Here is a 19,250-nt window from a genome sequence, read left to right on the forward strand (position 1 = left end):
CTTACCAAGTTATGAACTGATTTCAATCTTGCTTTTGTGACTAGTGTTTTATGCTTCTTGACTGTTCTTTAAAGAAAATTTGGAGGCAGGTAGGTGGCGCAGTAGATAGAGCCCTGAAATCAGAGGACCTGAGTTCAAATGTGGTCTCAGACACTTAACACTTCCTGGCTGTGTGACTCTGGGCAAGTCACTTAACCCCAATTGCCTCAGCATTAAGAAAGAAAGGAAGGAAAGAAACAAGGAAGAAAGGAAGGAAAGAAAGAAAGAGGGAGGGGAGGGAAGGAGGGAGGAAGGAAGGAAAAATTTGGAGTTATTAAAAGGGTGTCTTTTTACAATTTAGCTAGTTCTTTCTGCTGCTTGTGCACTTTTGTGTGGGCTAACATATACTGGATTGTAGCCTATCTTGCTTCTGTTGCTAAGATGTCTTTGTTACATTCGTTTGTAGGATATCTTGATGTCATAAGTTGGGAAAAGGAAACAACAGGTTCACAAGTAATAGAGATTCAGTGGGAGGAGAGTGATAAGTACAAAGTGGTATATACACTGTCATTTTTTGTATTTGTATTCTCAGTCCCTGGAGCACATAGTAAGCATTTAATAAATTTGGATAGGAAGAGAGATCAGTTTTAGCAGAGGGGTGAAAAGAGGGAAATGGAGAGGAGTCAATCTTGGCTTTAGGAAGGAGGTGCCACCTCCTTAAAGGTTCAACTTTGACGGAAAGATTTTCAGTGAGACTAGTCTTTCCTTCAGGTTGATCATTCACATTTTAAAGTATCATTTTCAGGTTTTCTTTGCTATTTTCATCTTTCCTGAGGCATTTTCCCCTTCCCCTTTTAGTTCTGGCCTTAGAACTTGTGGTCTGGTCATTCTGTATATAAAGTATTAAGATTTGGTAAAATGCAGGGTCATTTTTATTAGATATTAGTAGTAAAAGATATTAGATTTAGAGCTGGAAGGAACATTAAAGGTCTTTCAGTTCAACTTCCTTATTTTACGGAGGAGGCCACTTGGGTCCAGAGAATTCTGTGACCTGTCCAAAGCCACATGACTGACAGGGTCTTGACTCAGGTTATACTTTGACCTACTCTAAATTTATTTTTCATCATGCCATTTGTTAATAGATTGTTAAAATATTTTTTAAAAAAGAAGGGTTGGACTTAAGGTTTGTAGAACTTTTAAGTGATTTGCTTTTTAATTAGCATATATCCATAATATTCAAATTGTATTTGTTGAAACTAGTGATTTATAGTAAATTCAGCACTAGAGTATAATTTCCATTAGTTTGAACTTACTGACTCTTGGTAACCATCACTTTTTTTTTTTTTTTCATGGCTTTTGGATATTTATCCCAGCCTCCTCCACTAACAATAAGGCAATTGTTTGTGTTTGAGTCTTGTCACTGTTGAACAATGGACTTATTAGAAGAGTACTGTGTGTCTTGGGCAGCATTTTTTGTTTTACCCACTTGTTTTTCACTGAAAAGTGGCCAAAAGTGAAAGGAATTGAAATGGAAGCACTACTGCGTTGTCATTTTAAATTTAAAAAACAAAACAAAACAAAACAAAACAAAAAACAATTTCAAAAGATCTTGTGAAAATTAGATAAAGAAAAATTTAAGATCCACACAGAATGGTTTGTTTTATTGTATGTATCTGGTTGAGATGCAAGGCAAGTGTATAAAAATCTTGCTTGACATTTATCAACCTCATAATAGTGTTTAATACCACAAGTAGAAGTCATGTAAGAGGATACAGCTTACTGGCTAAAAATTAGAGTGGTGGTTCAGTGGAATAGATTAGGTACACAAGACACAATAGTAAATAACCACAGGTTTGATAAACCCAACGATATCAGCCTTTGGGATAAGAACTCAATATTTCATAAAAATTGCTAGGAAAACTAGAAAAAGATAGGATGCAAACTAGATATAGAGCAATAACATATTTTTTTTATTAAAGATTTTTATTTTCAAAGCATAATGCATGGATAATTTTCAACATTCACCTTTGCAAAACCTTGTGTTCCAAATTTTTTCTCTTCCTTCCCTCTACCTTCTTCCCTAGATGGTAGATCAATAACTTATGCCATATATCAAAGTCAAAGTGGATACATACTGTAGACATAAATGGTGATATAATCAAATTAGAAGAACAAGGAACAGTCTACCTGTTAGACCTGTGGAGAAGGAAAGAATTCATGACCAAAGAAGAGATAAAGAACATTGCAAAATGTAATTTATTATGTTAAAAAGCTTTTATACAAACAAAAACCAATGCAACCAACATTAGAAGGAAAGCAGAAAGCTGGGAAACAATCTTTACAGTAGGTAAAGATCTCATTTCTCAAATGTATATAGAACTGAGTGAAGTTTATAATAATCATAAGTCATACCCTAATTGATAAATGGTCAAAAGATATGAACAGGAAGTTTTCAGATGAGGAAATCTAAACTTTCTATAAGCATATGAAGAAGTGCTTTAAATTACTTTTGATTAGAGTAATGCAAATTAAAACTTCTCTTAGGTACTCCCTCACACCTATCAGATTTGCTAATATGACCAAAAAACTAAACAAAACAAAACAAAAAACAAAAAAACGAAAAATGTTGGAGAGGATGTGGACAAATTGGGATACCAATGCATTGTTGATAGGGTTACTAATTGATTCAGCCATTCTGGAGAGCAATTTGGAACTATGCCCAAAGAACAGTGAAGCTGCATATGCCCTTTGACCAGCAAACCACTACTCAGACTTGTATTCCAAAAAGATCATTAAAAAGGGGAAAATATATACAAAACTATTTACATCATTCTTTTTTGTGGTGTTAAGATTGAGGGGATGACTATCAATTGGGGAGTGGCTGAACAAACTGTGGCACACTATTGTATGGAATTCTGGTATGAAATGAATGATGAACAGACTTCAGAAAAACCTGGAATGACTTTTACAAACTGATGGCAAAATAAAGTGAGCAGAAGCAGTAAAATAGTATCATTTTATTACATTTTATCACGATAAACTCAACTCTTAGCAACACAGTGATTCAAAACATGTTCAAAGGACTTATGATGGAGAATATTCTCCACAGCCAGATAACTAATGGATTCTGAATGCAGATTGAAGCACAATTTTTTCATGAAGCACAATTTTTTCACTTTATTGTTTTTTGTTTTTTTGTTTCTTTCACTACTGACTAATAAGGAAAATATATTTTACATGATAGCACATATATAACTTCTATCAAACTGCTTATTATTTTAGTAAGAGGGAAGAGGAAAAAGGTAGAATAATTTGAAACTCAGAATCTTGTAAAAATGAATGCTAAAAATTGTCTTGACTTGTAATTGGGAAAAAATGAAATATTATTTAAAAAATTAAAAGGTTATAGACTACAGTGCTATAGAATAACAAGCCAAAGAACTAAGGTCACATAAGCAATTAGTGTTAGAGGGAAAAAGTATTAAAGTATTCAAGATTAAAAACTTTTTAAAAAATAGTTTACCAGTGATATACCTTGTACAATGCATAAATTGCTTATAAGAAACTCAGGAAGACTAGGCATAGTCTCTGATGCAAAACAACTTGAACATTTACCATTAATTACTGAAAGACTGTATGTGCAAAAAAACCTGGAAGATAAAAAAATACAAAAAAAGTCTCTACTGTCAATTTGCTTATAAATCAAGATAAGGAAAAAATTATAAGCATGAAAATGTAAGTAATAATTTAAAAGAAGTGGAAAGGAAGGGAGGAAATAAGCATTTCTATTGCATCTACTCTGTGTCTAGCACAGAGCTAAGCTCTCAGATGAGTGCAAAGTTCAGAGAAAGAAAAAGATCCCTGAAAGATTTGTCTTCAAAGTAGACAAATGAGGTGAGAATTGAGCTGAACCCTAATGGATTGATATATTTTGGATATATGGAACGGCGAGGGCCGGGCTTACTTATTAAGAAAGTGAATAAAAATATGCAATGGAAATCATTTGTATTAGAGACAGATTATAGATTTAGACCTGAAGGCGACCTTAAAAATCAACTACTGCAACACTCATTTTGCAGCTAAGGATATGGAGGCTTATAGAGGAATAAAGAAAGGCTTGTCCAAAGTTAAAATTCAGATTATAGGCAACAAACAATAAGTATACTGATTTGGTTGTAGCAACAACTTTGTGTAGTATGGAAGTATGAGAGAAGATTGTAGAGACAGATTTGATCCAGAATATATAAAGGAGCTTGAATATGAAAGTATGAAAAGCAGTAGGCAGTGAGTGGGGAACCAGGAATGTGATTTTATTTAGTTTAGTTATTTAGTGAGTTTAGTGAAGTTATTTGATGGTGATGGGTAGAGTGGATTGGAGGAAGGAACACATATGTAGGGGAGAGTAGGAGTTTAAATATAAGGAAAAAGAGCTTGTACTGGATTTAATGTTAGTGGTGTTGATACAGCATTGAATCCTTGATGCAAAATGAAACTAATAAAACAATTTATAGTTATAAAAATTAGCAGTTTTAAAAACCTTGAGCACCTTGATCCAGTGGAGTGATCTTTCATGGTTCCAGAGGACCTATGATGAAATCTGCTATCTATTTCCTAAAGAAAAGTATTGGTTTAATATTGGTAGAATGGTATGAGGATTTGCTTTGTCTGATTGTACTTCCTTCAAGGGTTTTGCCGTGTGTGTGTGTGTGTGTGTGTGTGTGTGTGTGTGTGTGTGTGTGTGTGTGTGTGTGTGTTTGGAGTAGGGAGGACATAGGACAGAGAAAAATACTTGTTAATTGAAAAAATGCATATAATTAAAAGAATAATACAGTAAAAGCACACACAAAAAAGACAAAAATATTAGTTTTGTCTTAGAGCAGATTTTCCACCCAAGAGTGTTTAATCACTTAAATAGCTTCAAGGCCTAAATATACATAGGTATTTATGTACCATTTCATTTGTTGAGTTTGAGATGCCATTGAGAAACTAGTTAAAGTTAATTAAAAAATGTAATCAACAGAAAAGAGGTCTTGAAACACTCAGCCTTTTCTGTCTATATATATTAGCTTCTTCACAACTCTGTTGGGCTTGCGCATGTGTGTGGAGCGGACAGTAGTAATAATTTCAAAAAGCTGATGATAGGATAATTGCTAACACTAGAGAATATATGAGGAACCATTGAGGTGTCTCCCAAACTTTAATAGTTTCCCAGAATTTAAGGGATTGGGGCTAGTATAGTTGGAGATAGTTGGGATAGGTCCAAGTGCTTGTGTGGAGACCTGAAGAGAATGGGTGTAAGCTCCAAGGGCTTCTGGTTATTTCTAGGAACAAATATGAACATTTACATATAGCATTTAGAGCCATGTACAATATGATTCCAACCTAATTTTTCCTAGCCTATTATATGTCACTCCCATTCCCACTTACAGTTCAGTCCAACAGATTTTTTTGTTCCTTATACATGGGCACCCCATCTCAGTTTCCATGCCTTTGCACTGGTTATTTCTTTTATATTATATGCATTCCTTCTCAAACCACCTCTTAGAATCCTTGTTTAATTCAAGACTCAATTCAAGCTTTACCTTTCTAATGAAACCTTTTTTTCTCTTAAATGTCATATCTATTTGTATTTTTTGCTAGTCCTTAATTCTTCTTGAGCTATCTGCTATATTGATACCATTGACCATTTTCCTGAATAATTACCCCTCATTGAGGTTTTAATTAATTAGTTTATTTTTGAGTACTACTATCTTCTGGTTTTCCAACTTAACTGTTGTTTCTTAGTCACCGTTTATCACCCAGATAGAGGTCCTATCTTAGGGTTCCTACCTCTCTCTTGACATGTTCTTTGGGTGACCACATAAGCTCCTGTGTGCTTATTATTTCTAAGCAGATGGCTTCCAGATCTATGTCTCCAGCCCCAGTCTTATCTGAGCTGCAATACTGCATAACCAGATGCCATTTGTGTATTTTTTCCTAGATTTTTTTGGAGACATCTCGAACTCATTGTTTCCCCAAATAGAACTAGAGATCATTATCTCTCTCCTCTGATCCACTCTCTTCCAGACTACCCTATTTCTGTCAGTACCACCCTTATTCCAATATAGCACATTTGTAAGCTTGGTGTTATCTTTTTTAAAATTTTTTAAAATTTTGGTTTTTTTATTAATTTTTATAATTATAACATTTTCTTTGACAGTACATATGCATAGGTACATTTTTTTTTTAAACAACATTATTCCTTGTACTCCCTTCTGTTCCGAATTTTTCCCTTCCTTCCCTCCACCCCCTCCCCTAGATGGCAGGCATTCCCATACATATTAAATATCTTATAGTATATGCTTGGTACAATATATATGTGTAGAACCGAATTTTGTTGTTGTTGTTGTTGCAAAGAAGGATTGTATTCGGAAGCTAAAAATAATCTGGGAAGAGAAACAAAACAAAACAAAAAAAACAATACTCACAGTTTACACTCATTTCCCAGTGTTCCTTTTCTGGATGTAGCTGATTCTGTCCATCATTGATCAATTGGAATTGGATTAGCTCTTCTCTCTGTTGAAGATATCCACTTCCATCAGAATACATCCTCATACAGTATCATTGTTGAAGTGCATAATGATCTCCTAGTTCTACTCTTTTCACTCAGCATCAGTTGATGTAAGTCTCTCCAACCCTCTCTGTATTCCTCCTGTTGGCCATTTCTTACAGAACAATAATATTCCATAACATTCATATATCATAGTTTACCCAACCATTCTCCAATTGATGGACATCCATTCATCTTCCAGCTTCTAGCCACTATGAAAAGGGCTGCCACAAACATTTTGGCACATACAGGTCCCTTTCCCTTCTTTAGTAGTTCCTTGGGGTATAAGCCCAGTAGTAGTATGGCTGGGTCAAAGGGTATGAATTTTGATAACTTTTTGGGCATAATTCCAGATTGCTCTCCAGAATGGTTGGATTCTTTCACAACTCCACCAACAATGCATCAGTGTCCCAGTTTTCCCACAGCCCCTCCAACATTCATCGTTATTTGTTCCTGTCATCTTAGCCAATCTGACAGGTGTGTAATGATACCTCAGAGTTGTCTTAATTTGCATTTCTCTGATCAATAGTGATTTGGAACACTCTTTCATATGAGTGGAAATAGTTTTAATTTCATCATCTGAAAATTATCTGTTCATATCCTTTGACCATTTATCAATTGGAGAATGGCTTGATTTCTTATAAATTAAAGTCAATTCTCTGTATATTTTGGAGATGAGGCCTTTATCAGAACCTTTAACTGTAAAAATGTTTTGCCAATTTGTTACTTCCCTTCTAATCTTGTTTGCATTAGTTTTGTTTGTGCAGAAACTTTTTAATTTGGTGTAATCAAAATTTTCTATTTTGTGATCAATAATGGTCTCTAGTTCTCCCTTGGACACAAACTCTTCCCTCCTCCACAAGTCCAAGAGGTAAACCATCCCATGTTCCTCCAATTTATTTATGATTTCGTTCTTTATGCCTAAATCTTGGACCCATTTTTGATCTTATCTTAGTATGTGGTGTTAAATGTGGGTCCATGCCTAGTTTCTGCCATACTAATTTCCAGTTTTCCCAGCATATTTTGTCAAATAATGAATTCTTATCCCAAAAGTTGGGATCTTTGGGTTTGTCAAACACTAGATTGCTATTTTTATTCACTATCTTGCCCTGTGAACCTAACCTATGCCACTGATCAACTAGTCTATTTCTTAGCCAATACCAAATGGTTTTGGTGACTGTTGCTTTATAATATAGTTCTAGATCAGGTACAGCTAGACCACCTTCATTTATTTTTTTTTCATTACTTCCCTTGAAATTCTCGACCTTTTGTTGTTCTATATGAATTCTGTTGTTATTTTTTCTAGGTCATTAAAATAGTTTCTTGGGAGTCTGATTAGTATAGCACTAAATAAATAGATTAGTTTAGGGAGTATTGTCATCTTAATTATATTCCCTCAGCCTATCCAAGAGCACTGAATGTCTTTCCAATTATTTAAATCTGACTTTATTTTTGTGGCAAGTGTTTTGTAATTTTTCTCATATAATTCCTGACTTTCCTTTGGTAGATATATTCCCAAATATTTTATACTATCGACCGTTATTTTGAATGGAATTTCTCTTTGTATCTCTTGCTGTTGGATTGTGTTGGTAATGTATAAAAATGCTGAGGATTTATGTGGATTTATTTTGTATCCTGCAACTTTGCTAAAATTCTGAATTATTTCTAATAGCTTTTTAGCAGAGTCTTTGGGGTTCTCTAAGTATATCATCATGTCATCTGCAAAGAGTGATAGTTTGATTTCCTCATTTCCTACTCTAATTCCTTGAATCTCTTTCTCGGCTCTTATTGCCGAGGCTAGAGTTTCTAGTACTATATTGAATAGTAATGGTGATAGTGGGCAACCTTGTTTCACTCGCTTGGTGTTATCTTTATCCAGTCATATGCCAAATCAGTTTTGCCATTACTTCTTTAATATTTCTCTCATCAGACCTTTTCTCTTCACAAATATTAATAAGCCCTTTAGCATGGGTTGACTTATTTGATCCACTCATATGCTCATGGTACCCTTGTTTAAATTTTTTCAACAACTTTCCAGTTTCAAGTCTCTCCCCATTCAGTTCATCTTACACTTATTGCCAAAGGAATTTTCCTTAAAAGTGCAGATCTGGACACATTATTTTTCACTTGCCTTACAATCCCTCTAGAATCAAATATCAAGTCCTTTAAGTTTTAAATAATTTCCACCTTCATTTCACATTACTCCTCTTGTGTAGTCTGTGACTCATTCAACTGGCTTTCTGTTCCTCAAACTAGATACTCCATTTCCAAATCTTTGTCCCGACTGTTCCTTATGCCTGGAATTCACTTCCTCCTATCTTGTACCTAATAGAATACCTCCATTTCTTGCAGTTCATGTGCCACCTTCTCCACAAAGCATTTTCTGAACTCTTCAACTACTGGTGGCCCTTCCTATCATGCATATAATGACTTTAAATTTGTTATCTCTCCACCTGGTTCTCCCACACTCTCCCATCTCCCTTTCCCTCTTTCCCTTTTGTTTTCCTCTCCTTTCCCCTTTCTCTGTCCCTTCCTCCCGTGTTGTTGTTCAGTTGCTTTTGTCATATATGACTCTTTGTAATCTCAAATAGGGTTTTCTTGGCAGAAATATTAGAATGGTTTTACATTTATTTCCCTTAGCTCTTTTTACCTTTAAAATTTACTTATTTTAGGTAAATAGGGTAGGTGCCTTGCCCAGAATCACATTTATAATAGTTGTCTGAAGCAAAGTTTGAACTTTGGTCTTTTCTTACTACAGAACTGGCACTCTATCTACTGGGCCACCTAGCTGCCATATATTTTGTATAGACTTTAAAATGTGCCCGTATTTCATTAGAATGTAAAATCCTTGTATGATATCATTTTTTGGTATGTGTATTCTCAGCACCTAGCACAGTGTCAAACACAGAGGTACTTAATAAATGTTTATTGATTGATTTTTGGTCCCTTATGTCTTTTGCCTTCTTCATTATCTTCTACTGTTCTCCCACTCCAAATTAACTTGTATTTTGTATTATTTAGCAATGCACATGTTATTTGAATGGTAGAATTTAAACTCCACTAGGCAAAAAAATATGTACTTTCTTGTATGTGTCAGCCTTGAACATACCTAGTAGGTGCTTTATACTTTTTTAATTGATGGAGAACTAGAGTATCAAGTGAAAGAAAAATAATTTATATTTAAGTTTATAATAACAATTTTAAAATATGGAAAAAAGAATCAAGTTACAAATTTTAGAATGAAATATGAACGTAATATAGCTAGAAAGGATAGTGTGACATAGAGGAACCAGAAGAGCTGGGTAGCATCCACTACTGACAAATACGTAATGGTTGTGTGACTTTATTCAACTGCTTACTAAGCAGCTTTCTAAGACTTAAATTGTAAATTGATTGCATTGGCTGAAAGTGTTCTTTATAGGGAATTCCATATGCTAGTGAAATTACTGATTCAGAATGTGCTAATGTCATATTATAATAATAATAATATAGCATTCATGTAGTATTTTAAGATTTTTATCTCATTTTATTAAAATAACATCTCATTTTATTCTCACAGCAACTGAGGGAGGAAATTAAAGCAAACAGGTTAATAAGTGTCTTGCGTAGAGTCATACAGCTAGTAAGTTTTTGAGGTAGGGTTCATACTCAGGTTTTCCTGACTCCAAGTCCAAAACTATACAATATATCACCTAAGTCACCTATCTCTTATATCCCTAAATGTTCTCAGAAATCCTTTTCAGAATTTGTACAGAAGTTTTTATTTAGTTATTTGTTCCTCTAAGCTTAGACTTCCTCAGTGAAAAATATTTCCTTAACCAGTTTTATAGTTGTGTTATTTTTCTAATATTTATAGGTATTTTATCCTGAGCTTCTCCCCACTATGTAGTATTTGAGGCATAGGGTGAATTTATAGGCACTTTTAATCTTGTACTGCACACTGTTCCCTACCATGTTGGGATACTTGTATCTTCAGAGCTCATTTCATCCTTCATGAAGGCCTTTCCCAGTAAAACTTTTCCTCCCTTTCCCCCTCGTCCATGTTATGTGTACATATCTTTTCCAATAGAAAATAAACTCCTTGAGGACAGGGATTGTTACATTTAAAAAAATCTTCTAGGCCTAGTTAGAGTGACTAGCACATATTTGGTACCTGCATGCTGCAAAAGTATGTCGCACCTTTGAGAACAATTCACTTCTAAGTTTGGGACTTGATTTATAATTGATTTTTCATGTGCTGATGTGACAAAGAAAAAGAGTGACATAAAACCAGTTTCCATTAACATTAATTTCTCAGGGCAGTTAGTGGCACTATGGAGACCAGCCCTGAAGTCAAAGAGGACCTGAGTTCAATCTGGTCTCAGACACTTAACACTTCCTAGCTGTGTGACTCTGGGCAAATCACTTAATCTCAATTGCCTCAGCAAAAAAACAAAACAAAAAAACCCCAATAAAAGTTTTTGTTTAGATTTTTTTCCCCCCATGCTGATGCTCATTTTTAAAAAAAAGTATTTTAGCATGAGCAATCATAGCTAATATATAATGCTTAGTTTTGCAAAGTGCTTTATAAATACTGTCTTTTCTAATCTTCACAATAACCTATAAGATGCTTAAGTAGAGAACTAAAGCAGAAAGGTAAATGATTTGTCCAGCGACACAGAGCCAGATAATAAGTATCTTAAGCTAGGATTTGAACTCAGGTTTCCTAATTCAAAGTTCAGCATTCTATTCATCTAGCTACCTCATTAAAGCATCTAGGGATGTTCACCCTGGAAAAGAAAAAAATCGGGGAAGGGAGCTTAGAGGGAGGAGTTTGAGGAACACCAAATAGCTTTCAGCCATTTAAAGGGGTACCACTTAGAAGGATCATTAGATTTGTCCTACTTAGCCCCCAGAGGTCAGAATGAGAAGCAATGGATGGGTATTACATATATAAGCCTAATATATTTTAAAAAAAATTTCCCCCCAGTAGTTTGAGCTATCCAAAAGCATTGGCTTTTGGATTCTTTTTAAATAGAGATCATGGGGTCATTTGTCAGATGAGTGGAGGAAAGGATTTTTTTTTCCTAGATAGGAGTTGGACTAAATGATTTCTGATGCTCTTTTCAACTGAGGTTGTTTGTGGAATGTATATTTCTAACAAATTGGTAGCCTTTCCTAAGAGGGGCATATTAATCATTTTAATAAACATTTTATTCTGGGTTCAGCTAAATGGCAGTAGATAAGAACATTGGCTCTAGAGTCAAGAGGATCTAAGTTCAAATTCAACATTTGACACTAGCTAGGTGGACCTGGGCACTTCACTTAACCTTGATTGCCTTGCAAAATTTACAAAAAAAAAAAAAGAAGTTGTTAAATTTCTTCCCCCCAAAATTGCTTATTTCTTTAAAGGTTTTTTTTTTCCCCCCTAACAGTATTTGGATATTTTTGTTCTATTTCAGGTTTTTGTATAATCATTCTGAATCATGTCTGATAACGGAGAACTGGAAGACAAGCCACCAGCGCCTCCTGTCCGTATGAGCAGTACTATTTTTAGCACTGGAGGCAAAGACCCTTTGTCAGCGAACCATAGTTTGAAACCTTTGCCATCTGTTCCTGAGGAAAGAAAGCCTAGGAATAAAATCATCTCCATATTTTCAGGCACAGAGAAAGGTAAGATTTTGTGGTAAAGAGGTGAATGAGGTTACATTGACATTCATTTTGCTTTATTTTATGGTAAGAATTGGAAAGATATGGAATTAAGTTGTTCTTGTACATCAGGCCCCACTCTGTGAGTTTATTTCCAATTGTTTGTCCTATACAGGAATAGAAACACAACCTTAAGCTTAGTCAGTTCTTTTTACTCTATTTACTAATATCTTGTAAAGTATGATGGTCTGTCTCTGAATTGATCTTTTTCCAGTACTTGGAACTGGGGCAATAGTTGATGGGCATGCCATCAGACAAGTTAAGGAGAATTATTAAAACTCTCACTACTAGTGATTCTTTTGAATATTCAGGAGATTATAAAGTTTAGCCTTAAGCAGTAAAGTATGTTAAATGCTTACTTTTTATTAATTTTACTTGAAAAGTTAGAAATTATAGAGAAAGTATTTCAGACAAAGCAGAAACAGAACAAACTGAAGCATGTACAATGCTCTTTCCTTTTCCTTCTTTCTCATTTAGTAACTTGTTCACTTCTTGACTTTATAGAAATATTTCTCGTTTTGCATCTTCATTGAAGAATTATATATTTTAAAATGCATTTGAAAGAAGAAAGGATATAAATTTGGCATCAGCACCAGAGAACAAAATTAAACTTAGACCAGATTAATTAATTAATCAATCAATTAAAGGTTTTCTAGAAGCCAGGCCACAAGCCTGGATAGAATGAAGAGATGAGGTGGGGGAAAAAAGAGTAGGAAATGGGAGGGACGCAGAGGGTTTAGGTTGCTAGAAGGTCTTACTGGAGTTGTATGCCTCTTTTATTTAAATTATCAACAATTCTGGAGTAATATTAATTTATTTATTGAACATTTGGTAAGTTCCTACTCTTCACACTTTGAGACTTGAGGAGATTCAAAGCTCAGTTACCATCTGCTTAAATTATATGTCTTCTATAGTCCCTTCAATTCAACAAGTGTTTATTAGTCACTAATAATATTTGAGAAATACTATGCTAGGTACTTTGGAGATAAAGAAAAAAATAAAAAAGCTCCTGCCTTCAAGGTGAATCTAATATTTATTATTGGAGAATTTTGTAAATATTCAGAACAATAAATACAAAATAATTTGGATAAGTTGGTGAAGAGCACTAGAGTGGAAGAGGAAAAATGGAGGGAGAGGGAGAAAGGAAAGGATGGATCTTCTGAAAAGACTTACTGATTTACGTGATGCTTCCTGAGCTAACTCTTCAAAGTGGCTAAGCATAATAAAAATGTAGAGGTGAATAGGGAGAGCATTCCAGACATGGTTAGCAGCTTATACAAAAGAACAGAATTGGAAGATCCAATGTTATAAGTGATAAGTAGGCTACTTTGGCACATATAGTGTGATAAGAACGAATAATGTACAGTATGATGAAGGGGAATGACCTTCTCAGTCTGGAAAGGTAAGTTGGAACAGTGATAACATTATGAGGGAAAACAGCTGAAAGACTTAACTGATTAACATTTAAAATATAAATCTTTAAAAATGAAGATGAAATGTACTACTTCTGACAAAGAATTTAAAGTGCAGGAGGAGACATTTTCATAAATAGCTAATGTGGATATTTATTTGCCATTTATATAGATATGTATTTAAAGATTTAGTTTTGGGGTTTATTCACATTTTTAATTTGCTTAATGAGGGAACAGAGGTAAGTAGGAAAAACAGATTAATAAAAAATACTCCTTACCTGGGAAAAAAAAAGAATGAACAGGTTTATATGCATCAAAGAAATAGCTTCTGGGAAATAAGAGAGTGAAAATTATAGAAGGGAAATGGGGGAAATCACCTTAAAAGGAAAATTCACAAAGGATATGAAAGGGAATAGGGATTAATAGTACTAGTAGAAGGTGGAGAGTTGGAAATAATGAGCTCATAACAAGTGGAGTTAGTATGAAAGTAAAGTATGAAGCAAGTTTTCCTCTCCTGAGAGGGGGAGAGATGAGAGGAGAGGGTTGTGTAGGTGGCTTGAGAAGAGTAGAGTTTTGGAACGTAGGCTATGAAGATAAAAAGAATTGATGTGCAGCAATGAGTACCCATTTGAAATTATACATCATAGCGGCTGAGACTTTTTGGGTTCAACATAAGAGTAAGTGGGAGAAGGTGGATTCAGGTGATAAACCAGGGTTGGGATTGGCAGAGTGATGGAATAGGAGATTCCAGGAGAGAGCATTAGAACTGGACTGTTTAACTGTAGGGTCAAGATGGCAGAAGGAGACTAGAGCAGAAAATGATGGACTAAGAAGGTGGAGGGACTGGAGGTAAGACTGAGGAAGAGTAAGATGAATGAGGCAGAGGAAAAGAAGAAAGATAGTTAACTGTATAAGAATTGTCTAAGAAAAAAATTTGAGGTAAAACAATTGTAGGATTTTGGTGAGATAAAGGTTTATAAGCATCCCTGCACATGGCTGAAGCAGAGTGAAAATATAGATTGTGTAAATCAAGAAGGTTAACATACTAGGAGATATAAACATGAAGTCTCCAAATAATAGAGCAGGGGTTGAAATAAAGAAGAAGACTGACTTAGGTGCTGAATCCCTTGGAAAAAAAGAAGAGAATGACCTGAGATCTACTGTGATATTGATTGCTGAAACCAGGATCTAGATAAGGTAGTACAAATGAATAGATGCTGAGTATTAGCAATAGAAAGTAGGTCTGTTTGGAAGTAGCAGTCAAGACAGGTATGCTTATTCCATACCTTCCTGGTTCACTGTATTGGGAGGCATGAGAGAAAATCTACATTGTTCAGGAGAGCGGGGGGAGGGGGGAGTAAGTTAATAGGGAGCCAAGTTTCCATGAGTTATAATAAGACAGGAAAAGAATGAGAGGAAGATATTAAGATAAATAGGTTTCTGGAAGGTATAAATGAGGAAATGAATATAATAGATTCTATAGAGGTAAAATTGAGAAGATTTTGGCAACTGGTTGAATTTAGGAAGGTGAGAAAATCTATCTGCATTTGAGCTGAGGTCTAGGTTGAAATTACTGAAACTCCTTTCTTAACTACCAGTGATCTCTAATTGCCAAATCAAGTGGCCTTTTTTTATTCCTTATGTTTCTGCAACATTTGACATTTGTTCTTTTCCTGGTACTTTCTTCTCTCTGGGTATTTGTTATACAGTCCTTTCCTGCTTCTCCTATATGCCTGATCCTTCTCAGACTCCTTTATTGGTTCTTCATCCATGTCATTGCCATTAATCATTGACTTGCTGAACTCTGTTCATTTTTCGTCCTCTTCTAATACTACCTCACTTGTGGGTCATCAGCCCCTGGAAGTTCAATTATCATCTCTGCATAAATGATTCTGAGATCTAGATATACAGTCCTAGTGTCTCTGTTGAGCTTCAGTCCCATATCACCAACTGTCTTTTGGACTCAATTCCTTTGACTCTGTCTCAACTGTGCATAGAGATGGGTTGTACCCTTGATCCTTCCATCATCCAAAAAGAATCCAGAAATAAAAATTCTTTGTTTATACTTCAAAATTCCTTTATCTGATCATATTCTTGTTATCCCATCTTTCCCAGTGCCATATGATACATAACATTGTACTTTGTTCTCACATTATCTCTATTCTTTCCATTCCTTAGCTCTTTTGTAGGCTGCCATCTCAAAACTAAATAAACACCCCTCCTTTCCCTATCTTGGTTTTTTTACAAATCAGTTCAATCCTATACTATTGTCTTCTTGAATCTCTTGACTCTTTGTCCTATTACCAAGTACATTTTTCTAAGCCATAACTTTGAAATATTCCCATTCTCTTTAAAACACTCCATCATATCTTCTTCCCTTATAATCTCAATCTTTAATACCTTTTGTCCCTTTCATTTAACTCTTGACTGGAGGGCTCTTCCATTTAAAGAGGAGACTCAGTATGACTTTTTTTCTCCATGTCCACCATCTGTGCTGCTTTTGTACTTCTTTTGAATTTTCTATCATGGTTCCTTGTACCCTCTCTTCTCCTTTTCATTTGTCTTCCCTTGTTAGATTGTAAGGTCTTTGAGGATGGTTTTGTGTTTATTGGTGTTAGCATCCTCAGCTTTTAGCATATTGCCTGGTAAATAGTAGGTACTTAATAACCCTAAGCTGCTTTCTTTGCTCTTGTTTACATGCTGCTGAATGGAGCTGGAGAAAATCATTCACCCATGCCAAATCCACTACAAATTTGTGTTATACAAACTCAGCTGGGCCTTCTTAGTAAGGCAATCCTTTTGTATATCCCTGATCTATTTCTTATTTTACTCACCATGGCAGCTATTACAAAACTTTTTATTTCTTCTCAAGTCTTCTAGTATACCGCTTTCCCTCTAGCTTTTAAGCTGAGGATTTCTCCTCATACTTCACCAGAAAAGATGAAGCCATTCATTTAAGAGTTCCCTCTTCTCTCCTTTTTAAAAAATTTCATATCATTCAGAGATCTTCCCTGTCCCCAATTTTCTACATGTTCCCTTGATTCTTTGCTGTCTAGTATACTCACTATCTTTGTACTTTTCATTGTTGTTATTGAATTGTTTCAGTCATGACTCTTTGTGACCCCATTGGCAAAGATACTGAAGTGGTTTGCCATTTCCTTCTCCATCTCATTTTACATATGAGGTTGAAGTAAATAGGTTTAAGTGATTTGTCCATGGTCACATAGCTCGTAAATGTCTAAGGTCAGATTTGAACTCAGGAAGCTGAATTTTCCTGACTCCAGGCCTGATATTTTATCCACTGCCTCACCTAGTTGCCCCTTCTTTCCTCTAAGCTTTAGCCTCTGTCTATTGCCTCCTTTTTTTCTGCCTACAGACATTCCTCTGTCCCTCAACTCTGACTTGATCCAACCATTCCTGATAGCCGTCATCCTACATCACTTTTATTCTCATCACAGTTTCTTGAGAAAGCTTTGTTTCCTCTCATCTCCTATCTTAAATCTTTTGTAGTCTGTTTTGATTTCATCATTCAACTAAAACTGCTCTCTAGTAATCTCTTAATTATCAAATTGAATAGCTTTTTCCTAATCCAAATCCATCTTGCTGTTTCTGTAGCTTTTGACACTATTGATCATCTTTTCCTCCTGGATATTCTTTCTTCTCTAGGAGTCCTTATATCTTTCAGGTTTGTTTGACCTCTTCTCAGTCTTTTGCCGGATCTATATTCAAATCATGCCCACTGTATAGGATCGTCTGTCTTTGATCATCTTCTCTGTCTCTTGGTGATCTCATCAGTTTCCAGGGCTTTATCTTTGCAGACCTTTTTCAGATCTGTGTATCCAGCACTAGCTCTTCTTCTGATCTCCAGTCCTGCATCACCAACTAACTTTTGAACATCTTGAATAGGATGTCTTATTTGGCACTTCCACTTCCGCTTGCCCATCTTTCCACCAAAAGCTTCCCTCTTTTCCAGTTTTCTTGCTGCTCCCTGATGCAGACCCTCGATATCTCATTGCTGGATTATTTAAATAGGTTTCTAGTTGGTCCCTCCCAACTCTAATCTACTCTATTCAACTGCCAAAATGATTTTCCTAAAGTACGGTTTCAATTACATTGCTGTCCTGTTCAATAAGATCCATTTGATTCCAGAGTCAAATGCAAAATTTTCTGTTTGGTTTTTTAAAGCCCTTAATATTTTGTTCCCTTCCTAATATTGTAGTCCTCTTGGACTTTTGTGGTGGGTGAAAGAAGAAATGACTGAGGAAAGAGAGGTTCAGGCTTATAAGCATACTGATGAATTAAGCAATTCAGGTTAATTGCTCAACAAATTGGGATCATTTAGTTGCCTTCTCCAGCTTTGGCATTCAGACAGATTTTTAAATATTAAAACAGTCAAATATGATCTATTAATAGAAAACAATTAACCAAGATATAAAATTGGGTAATCTGATTTCTAATTAGAGGAAAGATATAGAACTTTGCAAATTGGGAGGGGGAGACATTGAGTGGTTATGCCATAGAGCCCATGGACTTTTCCATTAGTTATCTTATTAATGATCATATATTTCTCTGCTTGTGAACTCCAGTAGGCTGGCTATTTTGCTCAAATAACAAACATGTGCTTGCTTAAAAGATAAGAATTCCCAATCTGAGTTGCACTGAGTCCAAGCACTTGAGGCTTATTACCAATTGGACAATATTAGCATATGCTTGGAGAATGACCAGCCCACTATCTGTGCTGGCTCAATCTGTGGGTGTATACAGTGAATGAAAGGAGTCATTGGAGGGTGCAATAGGACAAGCGGGATCATTCATTGGCAGTTGAGGGAGAGAAAGGAGGTGTGGAGATTCCTATATCTAATCCCCTGACAGCGACCCCAAAAGACGAAGAATAAAGACTTTTGCTTATCCTGACTCTGGCTAATTCTAAGGTATCCAGGGTACTAATGTGGTCATTACACCCACAAGGCAAACATGCACTCATGTGATGGTCAGAAAAAGCAGTACAAGGACTCTCTAAGGTCTCTGAAGAATTTTGGAATTGATTTTATGACATAGGAGACTGCCCTATGATTGCCCTATGGTAGTCATGGGAGGTTTCATAGTTTTTGCTAGCTGATTTCTTCACCTGAAAAATGGTCATCTGCCTGAGAGCCAAGTGTATTCAGAAAAGGGCAAGGAATGATTTCTTCAGCCATGTTGAGGCTTCAGTGAGGATGATTTCCAAGGTCAGATAATCATTGATGGTTAATGGTAAATTATTCAGCTTGAAAAGGCTACAAGCCAAAACTAAAGTGAAGGGACTATTGGTGCACAATTTTTTGTTTAAATGATTGTGCATTCAATGCAGTTTCTGAAATCATGGTACAACAAAGTATGGACTGATTCACTGCTGCTTGTTCTAATTTTGATCTGACAATTAACACCATGATGGCATAGGTGCTCCATCAGCCTGCACCACAACATCTATATGTAGGACCATTGGTTACAGCAAACAGAGAAATTTTAAATATTGTGGATAAATTAATTTATCTTGGCAGTGTACTTTTTAGAGATGTATACATAGCTAGAGCTACCTCAGT

The 19,250-nt window shown here is 35.4% G+C and overlaps 2 protein-coding genes across 4 annotated transcripts in view; both read left to right on the forward strand.

Moving 5' to 3' along the window:
• The window catches only part of LOC141561646 (uncharacterized), a 612,565-nt gene that overhangs the window by 488,432 nt on the left and 104,883 nt on the right, over window positions 1-19,250 (forward strand). The gene's annotated exons all lie outside the window — the stretch shown is intronic.
• Window positions 1-19,250, forward strand: part of PAK2 (p21 (RAC1) activated kinase 2) — a 116,870-nt gene that overhangs the window by 42,276 nt on the left and 55,344 nt on the right. For all 3 annotated transcript variants that reach the window (XM_074301532.1, XM_074301531.1, XM_074301533.1), the window contains exon 2: window positions 12,010-12,220. In XM_074301532.1, coding sequence (XP_074157633.1) covers window positions 12,034-12,220 — 187 coding nt within the window. In that variant the 5' untranslated portion in view covers window positions 12,010-12,033. The remainder of the gene's footprint in view (window positions 1-12,009; window positions 12,221-19,250) is intronic.

Source organism: Sminthopsis crassicaudata, chromosome 3 (genome assembly GCF_048593235.1).
Source record: "Sminthopsis crassicaudata isolate SCR6 chromosome 3, ASM4859323v1, whole genome shotgun sequence".
NCBI lineage: Eukaryota > Metazoa > Chordata > Mammalia > Dasyuromorphia > Dasyuridae > Sminthopsis > Sminthopsis crassicaudata.